The following is an 18930-nucleotide window of genomic DNA, read 5'->3' as shown; positions in this document are numbered from 1 at the left end:
TACGATTTCAAAATATATATCGTGAATGTTTCTTCTAATTTATTGTTATTTAAATAGGTATGGCTCATTCTAAACTTTTAAAACCCATTAATACTACGAAGATAGTCCTCAAAGTAAGCACCAAATACAGAATATAAAACTAATACACAAGAAATGCCTTTTAGCTGCAGGGAATGCAAAGTGTCGCTTTCTAGTAAACAAACAGCGTTGCTAAAATTCACATTTAATTTTATTATTCAAAATAAACTAAACATCAGTGCTACATTTAGAAGTACATCAAAAGTGGAATTCAATTTCTAGGTTTAAATACAAATTAAAGCATTTGAAATTCTTAATAATTAAACTTCCCATTTAGAAATTTTCAAACATAAAGTCTGTTTGTTCCAAATATAATTTATATTTCATTCATATTTATTCAAGTTTAAAATTCCAGCGAATAGGCTTGCTGCACGGGAGTTTCCGTGTTTTTTCCTATATGTTACGTAAAAACAACGCAATTTCTCTTCAAAAATCACCACAAATGCATTGCGTGCTTTGTCATAACCAAAGTAAAACCAAATTTAATGAAAAATTTCAGTTTTCTCAATTGAATTTAAAGCTGATGTGCTTTCATTTCGTATATCATTGCAGATGATTTCATACTTTGTCTCCAGAAGTGCATTTTATTAAAAGGCTTCGGCTGATAATAAAGAACCGAAAGTTGATAGTATCTAAACAAGTTTTTTGTATGAATATTTTCAAGCGCTTGTTCATAAGTACAAGATTATTAAAAGGAATAGATCATCACTGTTAGAAGAACATACATCCTAAAAGCATAAGTAAAACCTTTTATCTTCTTCTTTTTTTATTAAACTCTAGGTAAAATTACGATAGCGCTTCATACTTGGACCACCCACTTGTCATTCTTGGGTGGTCATTTCCTAGAAACATTCCCAATCGAACATCTGCGAGGTGCGAAGAGATATACGAAAATCAATAACAGAAATTCCAAGGCGGTGAATGAAATACCGAGAGCATCCAGAATATTCCAACAACATAACAGCGACTCGATTTACAAGGCTTATGCTATATCCGATAACATTTCGGATGACAGATGACGTCAAAAAAATGTGAGAATCAGTTACGTAAAAAACATACAGTTGCACGAAAAGCTTCAAGAAATAAATACAAACAAAAAAAATAAAAATAAAAATAAAAGAAGTTAAATTGAAAGCAACTATGATATAAAAATGCATGTCTATGAGTTGGGGGTAAGATTGTAAATGGAAGCACATATAATTACAAGAAGAAGATTATTTGATAAATTAGTAAAACGTCAACATTTAAAAAAAGAGTGAAAAGAGATTCTACAACCCTTCTTAGCTAAGGCAATCAAGCTATAGGTGCAACGTTAAACAGCAATGTTTACATTTTCTAAAGTTCCTCGAAAATTTAAGAAAACAAAAATGCAGGAATCTCTCGTGGCAACCATCTGTGAAGGTGAAATACATATAAATATCGGTATTGATAACATACTATTTACCCAGGGGAGTATTTCTTAATATGACCGAAACTATCATATATTTACATAAAGTGACCAATAAAATTCCTAACTTCCTCAATTCGATTGTGAGGTCATGTATGATACAATATAATTTAAAAAATTTAACACATTTCTAAACTGCTGATATTTTTTTTCATGCTTGTCTAATAAATAACTGCATGCATAACAAATCAATGCTCGAGGAAAGCAACAAGTCGCCAAAAATGATGCAACCGATGCCAAAAGGAATATCCTCGCTGTTTTACCAGCCTCATTTTCAAAACAAGTCACAGCCTCATTTTCAAAACAACGCCTCAGTTTTCAAAATAAATCACAGCCATTTCTTATCAGATTTATTGTTTCTTTTAATACTGGCATACAATTACATAGAATTTTTACCAGATAGTTCAAATTTATGCCCTAAGGCCATTCGCAGTAATTAATTCGAGTAGGATGCAATCACATCGCTCACCGGAAGGCGAAAATATAGAAAAGCAAAATCAAGGGTTAAATTCATCCGTTCTAATAAGAATGCACTAGCGAAGTAAAGCACTGCGGTTTTACATAATTTCGGAGTCAGCTATTCGAACGAATTGAAATAATTCTTGCATTTAAACTTGTATTTCATATTAACATTTAACTTGAAATTAATGTTGATAATTACTGAGAGAATTAGAATTTCGTAGCGTAGTTTATGCAAAAAATTACGCGAGATGAGATTACTTGGAGTCACGTGATATGAACCGGCGAATCTGGATGTTTTACCACGAAAACATAGTAAATTCTTAATGTCTTTTTACAAATTTATTGCCTTTAGTTATTGTCTTTTCACAAAACTTAAACGATATTAAAATGTTTATACCTTCAAAATTAAAAAAAATCTTAGAACTAACATTTGTTAACATTCTTATGTGTATACTGCGTGTTGTTGTCAATAAAGTGTGCTTGACGATATTTGCGCCGGCGAAACGGAAAAGTACCAATTTTTTTAATCCAAATACTTCAAAAAGGACAGAAAACTTGTTAACTTTTGCATTAAAAGTCATATAGATTTTAACGCAAAAATTAAGAAAATAATCATTTATCATGGTATAGTTATAATAGGTAATCATTAAGAAATTTTTTCAGTGTATATAAATGTACATAAATTTTATCTCAAAGATAAAAATGCATTGTTGTGTTCTACGGGTTTGTGGATTTGAAGTGATCGATGACAACACTTGATGAATAATCAAAGCACAATTTATTCGTCAGCATTACACAGGAGGGTTCCAAAGACATGTTTACAGTCGTCGGAAAACTACGATAAACACGCAGAAACAATCAGCAACACTGTCTTCCGGCTATCAGGCTGTAACGGTGAAGACAGCTTCACGGCAAAGCACTAAAGTACAGATTCCGACTTGGCAGATCGCTCTCGAGTTAATCTCTGAACTCAACAACTGAAGATACTCTTCACGATAAACTGCTACTCCGTAGACGCAGGATTTGTACACCTTTTCAGTTGCCTCCGATAACATTGTGAGGAAACCCGGTAAGAATTCGTTCTAGAATGTTCTCGTTTCGTCTATGGCATATCACGGATTTTGTAGCTAATTGTCGCCAAATGGGCGATTTCCCGCCAAATCTGGCAACCCTACCTTTCCTTGCCATTTTCTGGCAACTCTAAATCCGCTTTGAGGGGAAGCTGTTTTACCGCAGTTGGGCATTTCGTAATAATATATAACAATAATTAACTGTAGTATAATTATGATATTTTTATTACCATAAAGGTATTATAAGCAGTTATAATCATTATTATATTAGAATTCATGCTAAATAATCAAATTTATACCATAAAATACAATAATTAAAGAATTATAATAAAAATTTAATTATTTATAACACTTTATCTTAAAATTATGTATAAATGTAGCAGAATTAAGTTTTAGAAATACTCATATTTTTGCCAATATTTAAATAAATATATAAACAATAAACAGATGTACAAATTAAACACAGTGTAATCAAACAGCTAATTACAATTGGTGATCAGCATATTATCTTAAGATTTGTTAAAAGAAATTTTGTGTCTTGTTAAATTTGTACTCAAGTCAAAATAAACAGGGGAAAAGAACGGAAAAATTTCTACTACATCGTTCATGTCCATCTATTTCGTATTATTAGGTGAATAAATCGGCCCGAATGGCGCATGCGTAATTGAACTCATGGTCAGGGCTGTCGAGGTTAAACTGTAGATACGAAGAAACAAGTTACAAACGGCATTAAAAACAATGTTACAAAAACTCTTGACGTCGTTGAGATGAAATGCGCGTAGGAACGTCAGTTAGAAAAATTCTGTTTTCATATAATGCTAGAGTATTTCAAATTACACGCAGTTAAATTATGTATTGTCTTTCACTAAAAGCAACTTTCAGATTCTATGTAGATAGCTGTTATCACTAGTATTATCCCCCATGCGTTTTTTTCTCTTTTGCGTTTTGTTTCACGCTGATGGTTTTTGTTAGTAATATTTTCATCTTATCGCAATTTAAGCCTTAAATTAAATTTTTAACAAATTTAAGCCTTTTTTTTAAAAGGGGTTACCCCTCACGGTCGAGCGAAGATTACCTTACATGTAGAGCGAAGATTACCTTACATATACGCAATACATGTCTCAAATACGTGCTGAAGTTATTATGTAGAATGGTAAGTAAAATAACACGAATATTACATTTATGTTACCATTTATTAAATACTTTGTTGAATGGTTTAATAAAATCTAATTTTCGGATTTTCGGATTTCAGTTATAATATGTACATATATATATATATATATTGAATGATCTAAAATTCACTGAGTTCGAAAATAAGTTTTTCTGATACTTGTGCAATAGCTGCAAAGTAAGATAATAGTAATTTATTTACTAAAGAAATATTGATTATATTATTTCCTAATATAAATTTAGTAGAATGTATCAAACATATGGCAGTATCATTCTTTTTTGATACATTCTACTAAATTTATATCAGGAGATAATATAATCAATATTTCTTTAGTAATATAATTAATATATATATATATATTTACAAAAAAGAAATATATATATATTTGCTAAAGAAATATATATATATATATATATATATATATATATATATGTATATATATAACATTGTGCAAATATATATACATATATATATATATGTATATATATTTGCTAAAGAAATATATATATATATATATAAATGTATATATATTTGCTAAAGAAATATATATATAGAGAGAGAGAAACAGATAGATAGACAGATACAAAGATGTCTATTGGAATCTATTGAATCCTTTCCCTATGAAACCTATTCAGGCTTTTCCCAATTTCATGCAGATTTAGCTTCGCGAATTAGAAATGTCTGTCTAAAGGAAGAAGCCAAGAAGCATTTTCGCGTTAAATTGTATTGCTTTCCACTTTATATTTGCATATTATTGGATGACTCTGAATTCGCTTTTCCCAGAATGAATTTCCATTCAGATTGCAACATCTGACTTTCCCTCAACCTCAACAACTGGTTGAACCCCCAAGTTCAACAAATGGTAATCTAAAATTGCATTTAATTCAATTTGCAGATCATTTCTATGTGAGCAAATGCGATACTAAATTACTTTTATGTAATTGATTACCAGAATAAGCGGAGTGATAAAACTAGTTAATTCTGACAGTTTGATCCAAGTTAGCATCTTGGGCAACAAGCGGGCTGCATGGTCACTTTCGAAATATTTCTTCATAATATGAATACGAGCCTGCTTTCTTTACAACATCTGTGGTGATGGCGATAAGGAGCGCGCCTTGCGCCCTCCGATAAGTGTGGCAACCCTAGAGGAGAAGCTTCTTACGAGTAGCGAGCAGAGCGAAACAGGCAGGCTGTCGGGGAGTATGCGCGATGTTCCTAAATAAAGTTTAATTTTTATTGTGCACTATGTCTTGTTAATATTTATATTAATGCAGTAAGAACATAATCTGTGATATGGAATTTGAGGATTGGTGGTAAAAACATAACAGAAAATTTCCATAATGGTGACCCGGACTGTGTTAAATCATATGAACAGTTCTCAAGCACTTTCGGTTTTGACTACAAGCCATCACTCAAGATCTCCAAACCAGAAGTAATGGATTACATCGGTTTTCGTCCTCCGGATCACAGATGAGTAGTAATTATAGATCATTTTATAACTCTGTTTTCTACTTATCATTTAATTTCATTTTTTTTAGTTAAATTTTTCCTTTTATTTTGGCTTAAAAACCTTGCACAATGTCTGATGTTTATGCCGTCCAAATTCCGGTTTATAACCGATCAGACCCATCTTTATGGTTTATTATGTGTGAAAGTACCTTTGCTCTTGCCACCCCCAAACCTATCACAGAATCCATTACTAAATATAATTATGTAGTTTCTCATCTTCCTCCAGATATCGCATCACTAGTACGGGATTTACTTATGAAACCAGACCCTATTGATCCATATGCAAAGCTTAAAACTGAGTTAATAAATCGTTCAGGAGAATCTTCTCAGCAAGAAATTCGCCAATTATTATCTGGAGAAGAATTAGGTTCTCGAAAACCTTCCGATTTGCTTAGAAATATGAAACGTCGAGCAGAATCTTTAAATGTTCCTGATAACTTAATGTTAGAATTATTCCTTCAACGTTTGCCTTCGACTGTTCAGTCTATTTTGGCAGCGGTTTCCAATTTAACTGTAGATAAAGCTGCAGAAATTGCCGACAGAATTTTAGAAGTAAGTCCAACCCCAGGGACTTGTGCCGTTTCTCGCACAGTCGATCAGTCTCTTGAGGATAAATTATTTAAACAAATAGAAAAATTAAACAAACGTATTGATCGCATTTCTCTTTCTCGTGGTCGCTCGCCAAATCGCGGAGATCGCAATAAGGAAAGAAGCAATTCCAAAAGGAGAGATTATTCTGTTTGCTGGTATCATAGACGTTTTGGGAAAAAGTGTAGAGATGACAAATGTACAAAACCTTGTTCATGGCAGGGAAACGAAACCAGCAAAGAATAGAGGCGACTTATTCTTTGCCTCAAGTTTCACGTCGCCTGTTCGTTCGTGACCGTAGAACAAACCTTTCATTCTTGGTCGATACCGGCTCTGACGTGTCCTTACTTCCAGCAAATAATTCTCAAAAACGGAATTCGTCCCAACAAACACTTTTCGCTGCTAATTCTTCTACTATTCATGTTTATGGTCAAAAAACACTTTCTTTGGATTTCAAATTAAGACGACAGTTTACATGGACTTTTCTTATAGCAAATGTTAGTACACCCATTCTTGGAGCAGATTTTCTCCATTTCTTTGAATTGGTGCCTGATCTCAGAAACAAATGTCTCAAAGATTTAAAAACGCATTTTAAAACCGTCGGTTGCGTGAAAAATGCAACCATTTATTCAGTAAAAACTGTATTTAATGATACACCATATCACAAAATTTTAAAAGAATTTCCTTCAGTTACTAGATTACCAGATCCTAACCAACCTGTTAAACACAACACCGTTCATTATATCATAACTAAAGGTCCACCTGTGGTTGCAAAACCTCGTCGGTTAGCTCCAGATCGCTTCAAAATAGCAAAACAAGAATTTCAAACTATGATGCAATTGGGGCATTTGAGACCTTCGAGCAGCAATTATGCATCCCCACTTCACATGGTTCCAAAAAAGGGAAGTCTGGAATGGAGACCTGTAGGAGATTATCGAGCATTGAACGCTCAAACAATAAAAGACAAATACCCTATTCCATGCTTAGCCGATTTTACTGCTGCATTGCACGGTACTAAAATATTTAGTCATGTCGACCTGATTTAGGCATACCATCAAATACCAATTAACCCAGCCGACATCCACAAAACCGCCATATGCACACCATTCGGTTTATTCGAAAGTACCCGTATGCAATTCGGCTTATGCAATGCATCTGCGACTTTTCAACGTATTATAGATGAAGTCACGCGGGATTTAGAAGGCGTTTACGCTTTTGTCGATGACTTGCTCATAGCCTCTAAAGATTCTGAGGAACATTGCAGGCATTTGAAAGCTTTATTTTCCAAACTTCAGGAATATGGACTTTGCATAAATGTTTCAAAATGCACCTTTGGTCAAACATCTATTGATTTCTTAGGTTTTCACCTTAGTGAAAACGGAATTGAACCTCTTCCTGACAAAGTCAAATGTATTTTAGATTTTCCTCAACCTACCACTCTCACTCAGCTTCGCCGATTTTTAGGCATGTTTAACTTTTATAGATGTTTCATACCTAAAGCAGCACATATTCTTTCTCCTTTAATAAAATTGTTAGAAGGCTATATTAATAAAAAGAAATCTCGTTCTCGTGTTCAGGATTCATCCCCACAATTAAATTGGAACGAGAATGCTGAACAAGCCTTTATTGCTGCCAAAAATGCCATTGCTCAGGCTACCCTTTTGAGACACCCTATTCCCGGAGCCCAGCTAAGCATCTGGGTAGATGCCTCAGACGTCGCAATCGGCGGCACACTTATGCAGTTGTCTCAACAAACATGGGAACCTATAGCATTTTTCTCTATGAAACTCAGTAAAAGTCAACAGAAATGGTCCGCGTACGATAGGGAATTATTTTCTATTTATTCTGCAATTAAGAAATTCCGACACATGTTAGAGGGCAGAAATTTTATAATTTATACGGATCAAAAACCGTTAATATACGCTTTTAAACAGAACCCTCATAAATGTTCACCTCGACAATTGCGCCATTTAGATTTTATTTCTCAGTACTCTACTGATATTAGGCATGTGCAAGGTTCAAAAAACGTCGTTGCTGACGCTCTTTCAAGAATCGAAATTGATTCCATAACAAAATCTCCATTTTTGGATTTTAAAAAATTTTCGGAAGCTCAACGGCATGATCCGGAGGTACAAGACCTTTTAAAAAACAACACATCATCTTTGAAACTGGAATTTAAACCGTGCCAATATTCTGATGGTAATATTCTTTGTGACATATCAACAGACATTCCTCGTCCATTTGTTCCGAATTCCTTTCGCAGACTCATCTTTAATCATCTGCATAATCTGTCACATCCAGGAATTGCAGCTACTACGAAGCTTATTTGTTCTCGTTATGTATGGCCCGATATGAAACGTCATATCAAAAATTGGGTGAAATCCTGTGAATCTTGCCAAAAATCGAAAATTACTAGGCATACTAAAGCACCACTGGGCACATTCTCTCTTCCTGATGCACGTTTTTCAGAAATCCATATGTATATCGTTGGACCGTTACCTCCATCAGAAGGCAACGTGTACCTTTTGACTCTAATAGATAGATTCTCCAGATGGCCTGAAGCCATTCCCATCCCGGATATGAAAACGGAAACCATTTGCAGAGCCATCTTCAACTGTTGGATATCTCGTTTTGGCTGCCCATCGATCATAACAACAGACCAAGGTTCTCAAATGAGATCCGCACTTTTTGCAGAATTTACGCGCATTTTAGGTACGAACAGAATCACAACAACAGCCTATCATCCAATGTCCAACGGATTGTTGAACGATTTCATCGACATTTAAAATCTTCTCTCAAGGCTCACGAGACCAATAACTGGACTGAAACACTACCAGTTGTTATGCTTGGTATTCGGACAGCCGTAAAGGAAGATCTACAGTCATCTTGTGCTGAACTGGTGTACGGCACAACTCTCAAGCTGCCTAGTGATATGATAACGTCATCTAAGATATCTCCGTATGACACACAATTTATCACGAATCTTAGGCATAAAATGCAACAATTGAATCCAATAGCAACATCTGCACATTGCCAAGAAAAATGTTACGTAATTGCTACCTTAAAGTCGTGTACGCATGTATACTTACGTGTCGATCGAGTAAAGCCACCTCTGTGCCAACCATACACAGGTCCGCATAAAGTCCTTTCTAGAACGAACAAAACTTTCACAATTGATGTTAACGGTCTGAAATCTACTGTGTCTATAGACCGTGTGAAACCAGCCTATTTGCTTTCGGACTCTAATTTGCCTGAACTGAAAACAAATAAAGACTTAAAGACAGTTCAGCAGAATAAATCTGCAAACGAACTCTCTAAGACACAAACTGTCACCAGATCGGGAAGACATGTTCACTTCCCTAAGAAACTTGCTTCTTACATAACAATTTAAAACACTTTTTTAAAATTCATATCTTAACATATTTCTTGTTATTTCATGTTTATTATATGTGTCAATACCTTGTTATATATTGAATTGCATTTTGATCTTTTCTAATTTTATATTCTAATTTTGTAATCATAAAAAAAAAATACCCGATAGCACGGATACTCTGAGATAATTTCATAACCTATGTCGTTCCTTTGAATAGCCATTAAAGGAACTGGGGGGAAACTCTGTGGTGATGGCGATAAGGAGCGCGCCTTGCGCCCTCCGATAAGTGTGGCAACCCTAGATGTGGTGTGGTGTTTTTAATTATGGCAAAGCACACTAGGGCTATCTGCCTAAGGGGAGGGATGCCTTTCGTGGAGGACTTTCTAAGGGAAACTGGCTCGTATACACGTTACACATGGGGAAAACCACGAAAACACCCATGCAGCCAGCCCGTTCGCGGGATTCGAACCTCGGACCGAACTACCAGTGTTCAGCGTCTTTACCGCTCGGCCGCTAGGCAACCCTAGAGGAGAAGCTTCTTACGAGTAGCGAGCAGAGCGAAACAGGCAGGCTGTCGGGGAGTATGCGCGATGTTCCTAAATAAAGTTTAATTTTTATTGTGCACTATGTCTTGTTAATATTTATATTAATGCAGTAAGAACATAATCTGTGATATGGAATTTGAGGATTGGTGGTAAAAACATAACAGGAAATTTCCATACATCCTTCAGGAGAACATAACTCTAACTGAGGCAGAAAACGTTTTTACGATTTGTTGAATTTAGGCCAACATTTAGTGTAAACTTTTAGACATTGGACTTAATAATTTATTTTCTGTTTTGTAAGTTAGAAATTTAAATAAAAATCACTTTTTTTATTTATATTTAAATATACCAGTAATAGTAATAATAATAAATTACTTTATTCATACTCTTCAAAATTTCATACGCTGCACGTATTTTGTCAATAAAAGTTATTTCTAATTAAACGTTTCAGAATTCGAGGTCCAATACACGAAAATTTCTTACTGCAGTGACAATAATCTCATGATGTGGGAAATCTATGGATATGTCTGATTTTAGTGTATATGTGTGGTAATAGCGTTAAACATTTGTCAGTCCTAAGTTCTATCAAAACATTCACCAGCACCTTGAGATCTATTGATTTCCTTTCCTTTCGTGTTTCTATTGAAAATTACGATGGAACTGGGAAATCATGATGTCTTCGTCAGTGCGCAACGTCTCAACAACAGCAAATAAACTTACGTGTCCCACTGATGCCTATCATGATCCTAAACGCATAAGAACTGAAAATAAGCAACAAAAAATAAACCTTTGTATTAACACTAATGCCAGATGAGAACTTACGCAAATTTGTTTTTCATTTTTAAATGAAGTCCCTTTCTTTCTACAGTAACATGAATTTGTTTCTTAAACTAACTATTAAATTCTGATAAAAATTTGGAAGATTTTTGGTCACATTATTGATTAAACATTCAGTTCCATTTCAGTAACTTCATCTGTTACACTTCATTCTGGATTTATACGTTTTAGTAATCATTACATATAAATTACGTTTGAATACTAATTCAGAAGTCAAACAACAAAAATCAGCGTTATATTTTAAAAATTTTCACAGGACTAGTTTCGATGGTTTTACCGAACCACCATCCTCAGCTGCAAAACTGCAAAGATCTTCCACTGGAGAACTGGATTTTCTAGAGGCATTTCACATTCAAAAAAATCTTTCTGTTCTAGTTAACGATCCTAATTCCAATTCAACTTTGCCTTCGGCCTTTAAAGAAATCATGTTTTACTTCTGGTTTCCTCAACAGATGGCGTCACTTGCTTATTCTTGTCCGGGCTTTCTTATCTTATCTAATCATTATATCCTATCTCGTTCATTTGTGGTTTTGCAGCTGAGGATGGTGGTTCGGTAAAACCATCAAAACTAGTCCTGTGAAAATTTTGAAAATATAACGCTGCTATTTTTGCTGTTTGACTTCTGAATTAGTATTTGTTCGGCGTGTTATTGTGTCTTAATTGCGTTTGAATGTTTAAGAAGGATATTTTGAGCTATCGCAGTGAACGGAATATGCTGAAACAAATTCAGTAGTAAATTTTGTTGTTAGAAACCAGGCATTGAGAATTACGTTAAAATACAAGAATGAGAGGCCTAACGTGTTCTAAGGACAAGAGTAAAAGAAGAAGAATTAAGCCAGGTTATGTGTTGTCCAGATATTCCAAGAAAGTTCTGGAAAGTAAGAACTTTCTGCTCTGTTTCTTATCGCATCGATATCTGTGTTCTCAAAGCTTTCGGGGTCTTTCAAATATGTATAGATATTTCCAAATTCAGGATCAGCTTTCAGTTCAGTGATAATTGTATCTCTAGAATCTAAAATTTTTGAAGTCAACACAGCGCATTTAAGTTCATTTCCTTCGTCGTCCAGTTTTATACGAGAAAGTGCGTCAGCTACATTGTTTTCCTTACCCGGTTTATATTTTATTATTAGATTATATTCTTGGAGTTTTAAAGCCCATCTTATTAACCTGGGCGTTAGGTTTTTCCCCAAGTAAAGTCTACTAACAGCCGCATGATCCGAAAAGACTGTTACTGGCGCTTTGCCGAAATAAACTCGAAATTTGTGTACAGCCATTAATACGGCTAATGTTTCTCTCTCTCTGTAGCTGTATAATTCCTTTGTGTCTGATTCAATGTTTTACTAAAAAAAAATGCCAGAGGATGGCTATTTTGCATAAGAACCGCACCCACCGCATAGTCCGACGCATCTGCTGCAATTTCCAGGTTTTCGTCCCCCTCCGGGAATTTCAAAACAGGGGCATTGATGAGCGCTTTTTTAATCTTTCAAATGCTGTATTTGCTTCCTAAAAAAGCTGTCCACGTAAATTTACTTCTCTTTCTTTTAATTACTAAGAGTGGTTCAACAATATTAGCGAAATCTTTTATGAAAGACCAATAGTAAGAACATAATCCAAGGAAAGAAGAAAGTTTCTTGGCGGTGTTGGGCGGTGGGAAATTCTTGATTGCTTTTATTTTTGAATCTTGCGTTTCTGTACCCTTTTGCGAAATTTTATAACCGAGATATTTAAGTTCTTTAGTTGCGAACTTGCATTTTGAGGCGTTAATTGTAAGACCGGCCTCTTTTAATAATTTAAAAACTTCTTCTAGATCTTTAATATGTTGTTCCAACGTACTACTTGTTATAATTATATCATCTAGATAGATTAAAGTTGATTTTCCTAGGACAGGCTTTAGAACAATGTCAATAGCTCTCTGGAATGTTGATGGGGCCCCACACAACCCAAAGGGCATGCGTAAAAATGCATAAGTGCCCGATTTTGTTATAAACGCGGTTTTATGTATGTCTTCGGGTCTCATAGCTATTTGATAGTAGCTAGACGTTAAGCCCAAAGTAGACATGTATCTTGTAGATTTGATCTTTCTAATAATTTCCTCTATAACCGGCAAAGGGTAAACTGGGAATTTAGTAATACTATTTAGTTTTCTGTATCGATAGCAAACCTCCAAGCCCTTTTATCCGAAGGAGGAAACTCATTCTTTTTCCTACATAGTACGATTGGACTCGCGTACTCACTATTTATGGGCGTTGTTATTTTGTTCTTTAACATTTCCTGAATATGTTCTTCTATGATTTGCTTTTTTTGTTTATCATAGCGATAAGGTTTAGTCCTACAGGGTTTGTCGGCAGTTAACTGTATCTCATGCGTAACTATTTGACAACTACCAGGTCGTTCTGAAAACAAGTTTGAAAAAGTACTCACCACTTGCTGGATGGCTTGACTTTCATGGTCATTCAAATGGGTAAGGTCGACTTGCGGTTGTTCCACTGGTTCCACCACCCTCCGATCCATCTCCAGCACGATAGAACTTTCATGAAAATTCAGTTTGGCCTTCGCGGCTTTTGGAAACTCCATACCTAAAATAAGTGGACTTTGCAAATTTTTTACTACAAAAATTAATACTTTAAGGCTTTCATTTTGAACTTGTATTTTTAAAGATAGTTTTCCGATACATTGACAAGTTTGTCCTTGTGGTGCTATGATTTCCGTGTTTTTATTTTTAAATAATCGAAACCTATTAAAATTCTTCTTTAAAAAAATATCACTCATAAAATTACCTTCTGCTCCTGTATCGATGAGGGCTTCTACTGGTACATCGCCAACCAGGACTTGTATAATTGGTAACTGTGAGTTCTTTACAATGACCGTATTTAAGTGTCTTCTTGAGGTTTTTTTTCAAACCTTCCGGGGTCTGGACCCTCGATTTCACAGGCCCCTCTACTCGTTTAAAGCTTTCCTTTCAACTTATGCCTTCTGGGTACGCGGACGGTTGTTTTCAAATTTCCTTTTCGGGCCTTGACCTTCGAGCTTCGATGAGTTAGCTTGATAGCTCTTTCCCCCATAAGAGCGGTTTGCATTTCTGGTTTGCTCATTTGAAGATTGCCTTCGGATACTTTGAGAATACGATGCCCCTCTAGGTTTTTCCGCTATTCTTCGATTTTGAAACTTGACCGCCAATTCGAAGAGCTCCTGCAATGTGCTTGGGTTTCTAATTTCAAAATAATCTTGAACAGCAGGTAGTAATCTTGGTAAGATTATTTCAATAATCTCCGCGTCGGGTTTCTTCCCATACAGCATATCCGTCAGTTTAATTTTTCGCAGAATAAAGTCCGTCAACTCTTCTATATTCCGTTGATAAAAACTATACAGTTCGGCTTCTAGCCTTGCTCGATCTTTCACTATGGGGAAGGCCTTTAATAACGATTTTTTGAAATTTTCAAATTTATATGTCTGGCCTCCGAATTCCCCTAATAAAACTTTGCCTATATTCTTCCACCATAGCGCGGCCTGTCCTATTAGTGCAGATGTGGCGATGGCAACTTTTTGTCTTTCAGGCACAGGGTAGAGCTGGAAGTGATTGTCGAGGCCTTCTAGAAATATCGCCACCGAATTTTTTCCGTCAAAATTGACGTTTGGCTTTGATTGACGCTCTCATCGTCTGGACCAGGTATCCAAATCCTTCCAATTGGCTTGCCATTTTTTGTTGTTGTCCAGCAACTTCCATCCAATTTTCGGCCATTTCAGTTCGACAAGTGTTCGGGCGCCAATGTAATGTTGCGCGCTTCCAACCTGCACGCAACAATAGTGGTGACTGCTAAGAACTGGAAAGTAGACAAAGTCTTGAGAAGGGTTTAAATCCCTTTTTATTCAACTTTAGAAATTACAAATGCGTGCTCTTGACGCTCACAAACTACGCCGACCCGGCGGTAAAATAAAAATAAGAAACTAAGAAAAGAATAGTAACAAGCGACTAACTACGAGGCTCTCTAAACGTAACTAACCTCACCGCGTTCTAAAATACCGCTGATAATTCAGCAAACTTCTGAATATTACGTTGAAAGATTAACAATCTGTCGAGGCAAGCACACAGGCCGAAACGCGTGGTTCTTCAATTTCTAACTAGCCACCTCCACGCTCGTGAAGCAAGAAAACACACCTTCGAACTCGTTTTCCTTCTATTTTACTCAGATTACTTCCGCTGACAATTTTTATCCTTGCGCGTTCTACTAAAATTTACATACTCTGGCATTGGCAATTCCAGGGGAAAGTAAGGCTTGACAGGAAAGATAGTTTAAACTTAAAATAAATGTTAGTTAAAATAAATATAAACTCTACAATGGCAAGAATGAAGATTGTTGGAATATATTTCATATTTTGCTTAAAAATATATGCATGATTACCGAAAAGATAGCGATAGTCTTCAGTTATTTAATATTAATCTGGGAGGTGTATTCTTTTCAAAATTTTTTATATAAAATACTAAATTTAAGGAATATTTATGAATACTGTAAGTGGGAGGTTTTTGTTCTAACTTTATATAAAGTTATAAATTTCAATTAGCGAAACGCTTATTAAAAAATAAGTTCCATAGTTTACTTGCAAATTTTTTTGATTTACTGAAGAAAGAATATACTCATTTATTTTATTCTTCTCTTCCAGTTATGATTTAAATTAGTACAAAAGGAGGAATTGACAAAAGCGAAAGTTGCATTTTTCTGTCGTTAGTTACGTCATAAGTGAATCTGCATAATTTATTAAATATGTGAGTTTTGCTTTAAAATATGTATTAAACACATAGCTGGAAATTCTGCAGATTAGGAAGTGTTATATTTTGACTCATTATATCACACTTAATATTTTATTAATTAGAAAGTTTGTTTCACAGGAATCATACAACTTTCATAGATAATGTTAAAATCCTTTCCTAAACTATTTTGTCCTATTTTCAGAAATTTTCTTATTTTAAGAACTAAATGATTAGGTTCAAAATTTATGAAATAAGGCCCAAAGAAAACTTTTTTAAATGTTCTAAATAATCTTTAACAGAAACTGGAAACAATTTCCTTTCTACGATGCGTTTAAGGTGCATACTTTATTCTAGCATTAGTTTCACCATCTTAAAAAATCTTCAAAACAATAAGTTTTCGTACATGTTACGAACAAAATTATGCTGATACTTCTGTCACAACAAATTATTCTGAACGGGTATACTGTGAGTAAAAATAACTTACCCCATCCAATCAGATAGTAGAGTTTGAAGGGAGCATCCTTTTGAAAAATGTTTGTAGTTATTCTGCTGTGGAGAAGCATCCCTTCGACGAACATCCAGTTGATGCTGGATAAAGCAGCGTACATTTTAATAGATACCACAGTCTTGCACAGCCAGTTCTGAAAAGTAAACACCTTCATAAGTAAATTCTTCTGATTCGAAAAATGCATTTCCAATAAAATATGGGACGCATATTTGAGATATGTGCATTTTTTTCTTCTCCGAATGTATTCCGAAATATGACAGAACCATGCATCCAATAGGTAATTTTTACCTTTCCATCTGTAAACAATCTCCAGAATGCTCCAGGATGGTTGCGTTAATACGTAAGTACCCATCATTTTATTATTTAGGATGCATTTTTTAAGTAACTTTAATCCAGTTGGTTAAAGGAACTTCTTCGCTGACTTAATATAAAATTCATTTAATTTCATATGTTTAAAATCCAAATGTAATACGGATAAGTTTTTACTTAATTAGAAATAACGACGTGGATTTTGAAAAATATAAATCATTTCAGAATTTAAGATGATCGTTTAACGTCCTCAGTAATTTCATTTCCATATATTTATTTAAAATTAACTCGCAGTTGTTTAACATTTATTTTTTAAGTTAGTATCATTTGCGAATGTCTCTAACTGAAATGTATTATCTTTAATTCATGTCCAAGCGAAAGAACAAAACTTTACTCGAAAGCTCTCTTTTTCAGTGGTGGTCAGGTTAAACTTCAAAATCAAATGAACAAAGCTGCAGTCTTAAAACTTTAAAAATCATACAAAATTAATTAATTACTTTATTTTCTTGAGAACCGAACACCTCGTAGAGAAGTAGCCACATTTATTATCATTATGTAACTAGAGACTTACGCTTTAAAGAAACACTTCATTTTTGCAGGAAATATAATTTTCGTGGCCTCCAAGGGACTCAAAAAAGGCAGACAAAATAATTAGCAACATATTTTCCAAGCGAAACTGATTTTATGTCTACAGTGACCTCATTACCAAGATTTATGTATGAAAGAAGAATATACTTTATCCTTGAATTTTACAGAACGCGGGAAAATGACGTTCTAATTTAAAAAGTTGGCTTTTTTATTTTTCCATTAAATTTTGCTTCAAGTTAAGACTTATAAGTCTGATACACGTAATTATAATGCTTGCTTTCTGCAGCTAAATATTTGTTGTTAATAAGTATGCGTAACTAAGTATGTACGTAGAGAAAAAAATATGTGTGTATAATATAAAACCGAAATATTGAATAACGTGAGTTTCTCTTAACCAGAGTTAGTTTATAGTATATTAAAATGTATAAAGAATAAAAATAAAAGCAATAATAACGTGTATACATGCAAATATAAAATAAAATACATGATAAATTGCAAATACGATTAAGATTATTATAACTATAATAAGTAAATAACAATATAATACAGGCACAAATTAGAAAAATACCCACAGGTTATCTCTTAATTTAAAATACGAAGGAAGAAGCGACTTGAAAATTAAAATAAACAAAATTAATCGACAGTGAAATTATACATATGTTTCATCAGATAAGGTGACATAATGTATAATTCCGTTAGCTGCTTTTCTGAACTGCCAATTCATTGGTGAGAGCTTTTTAACCAGATGAATAATCAAAATTAATTATTGATAACGAACTAGATTCACAAGTCTATCCCTATGCAGTTTCAAAACTATTGAAAAAAAGTAAAAATTTCTAAAATATTGAAAAGCAAAATGATTGTACAAGTATATGCAGGTTAAATTTAGGTTCAAGACAGCCCACGGGACAGTAAAGTGAAGAATGAAAATAGTACATAAGAATCCAATAATGTATGAAGAGCAGTAATTAATAAAATTACGGAAATAAAAGTAAGCACTATAAATAGCAAACTAAAATAAATCATTAATTATTTAAGGAAAAAAAACCGACGTTTCATAGCATATCTGCTCCCTACACCCAATACGTCAAGATAAAAGTTTTAGGCCCAAAGCGGAAATTTGCCCAGAAAGGCTATTAATTTCGTTTCGGCATTTTGCGTTGATTCACTATAAACGGTGAATCACTTTTTAAATCGATGCCGCAGAAATGTATGTATGTTTCTGGCGTTTTGATAAAACAACAGTACCTACAGACATCAAATTTTGTATAACGTACGTCTCCACCCGAATTTTTTTTATTATCTATTTCATATTTGGTAATGCATTTATGAGTTTTTGATTAATAAACTCAACGATTTCAAAGCGAGTAATGGCAACACTATACAGAAAAAAAAATTTACCTCCAGCGCGCGAGTCTGTGTATCAGAAATTCTGAAAATATGCTGCTTTAAATATTTTGTCATGTTACTGTTGAATTGAAATTTATGGCTTAAGTGCCAAGAACATGATATTTAATAAATAAAGGTAATACACAAAACGTAAAAAAAAACGCTCCTTTAAGCGTAATCTAAAATCTGAAAACCTTCAGATTTTTATATTTTTAATTTTTTGTTTAAATATTTCTTAAGGAAATCAATTTCAGCTGCTTGGTGTCTTTAGTTCGCAGATTTCATGTCTTAGTGAATAGGAAATGTTGC

The 18930-nt window shown here is 34.1% G+C and overlaps 1 protein-coding gene across 2 annotated transcripts in view; it reads right to left on the bottom strand.

The window, feature by feature from the left end:
* LOC118188083 (corticotropin-releasing hormone receptor 1-like) overlaps nt 1-18930 on the bottom strand; it is a 568128-nt gene that overhangs the window by 91581 nt on the left and 457617 nt on the right. For both annotated transcript variants that reach the window (XM_085817427.1, XM_085817428.1), the window contains one exon: nt 16312-16468. In XM_085817427.1, coding sequence (XP_085673553.1) covers nt 16312-16468 — 157 coding nt within the window. The remainder of the gene's footprint in view (nt 1-16311; nt 16469-18930) is intronic.

This window comes from Stegodyphus dumicola, chromosome 5 (genome assembly GCF_044657685.1).
Source record: "Stegodyphus dumicola isolate Sdum_Otavi_A_Nest chromosome 5, ASM4465768v1".
Lineage (NCBI taxonomy): Eukaryota > Metazoa > Arthropoda > Arachnida > Araneae > Eresidae > Stegodyphus > Stegodyphus dumicola.
This window is presented reverse-complemented; position numbering and strand designations above follow the sequence as displayed.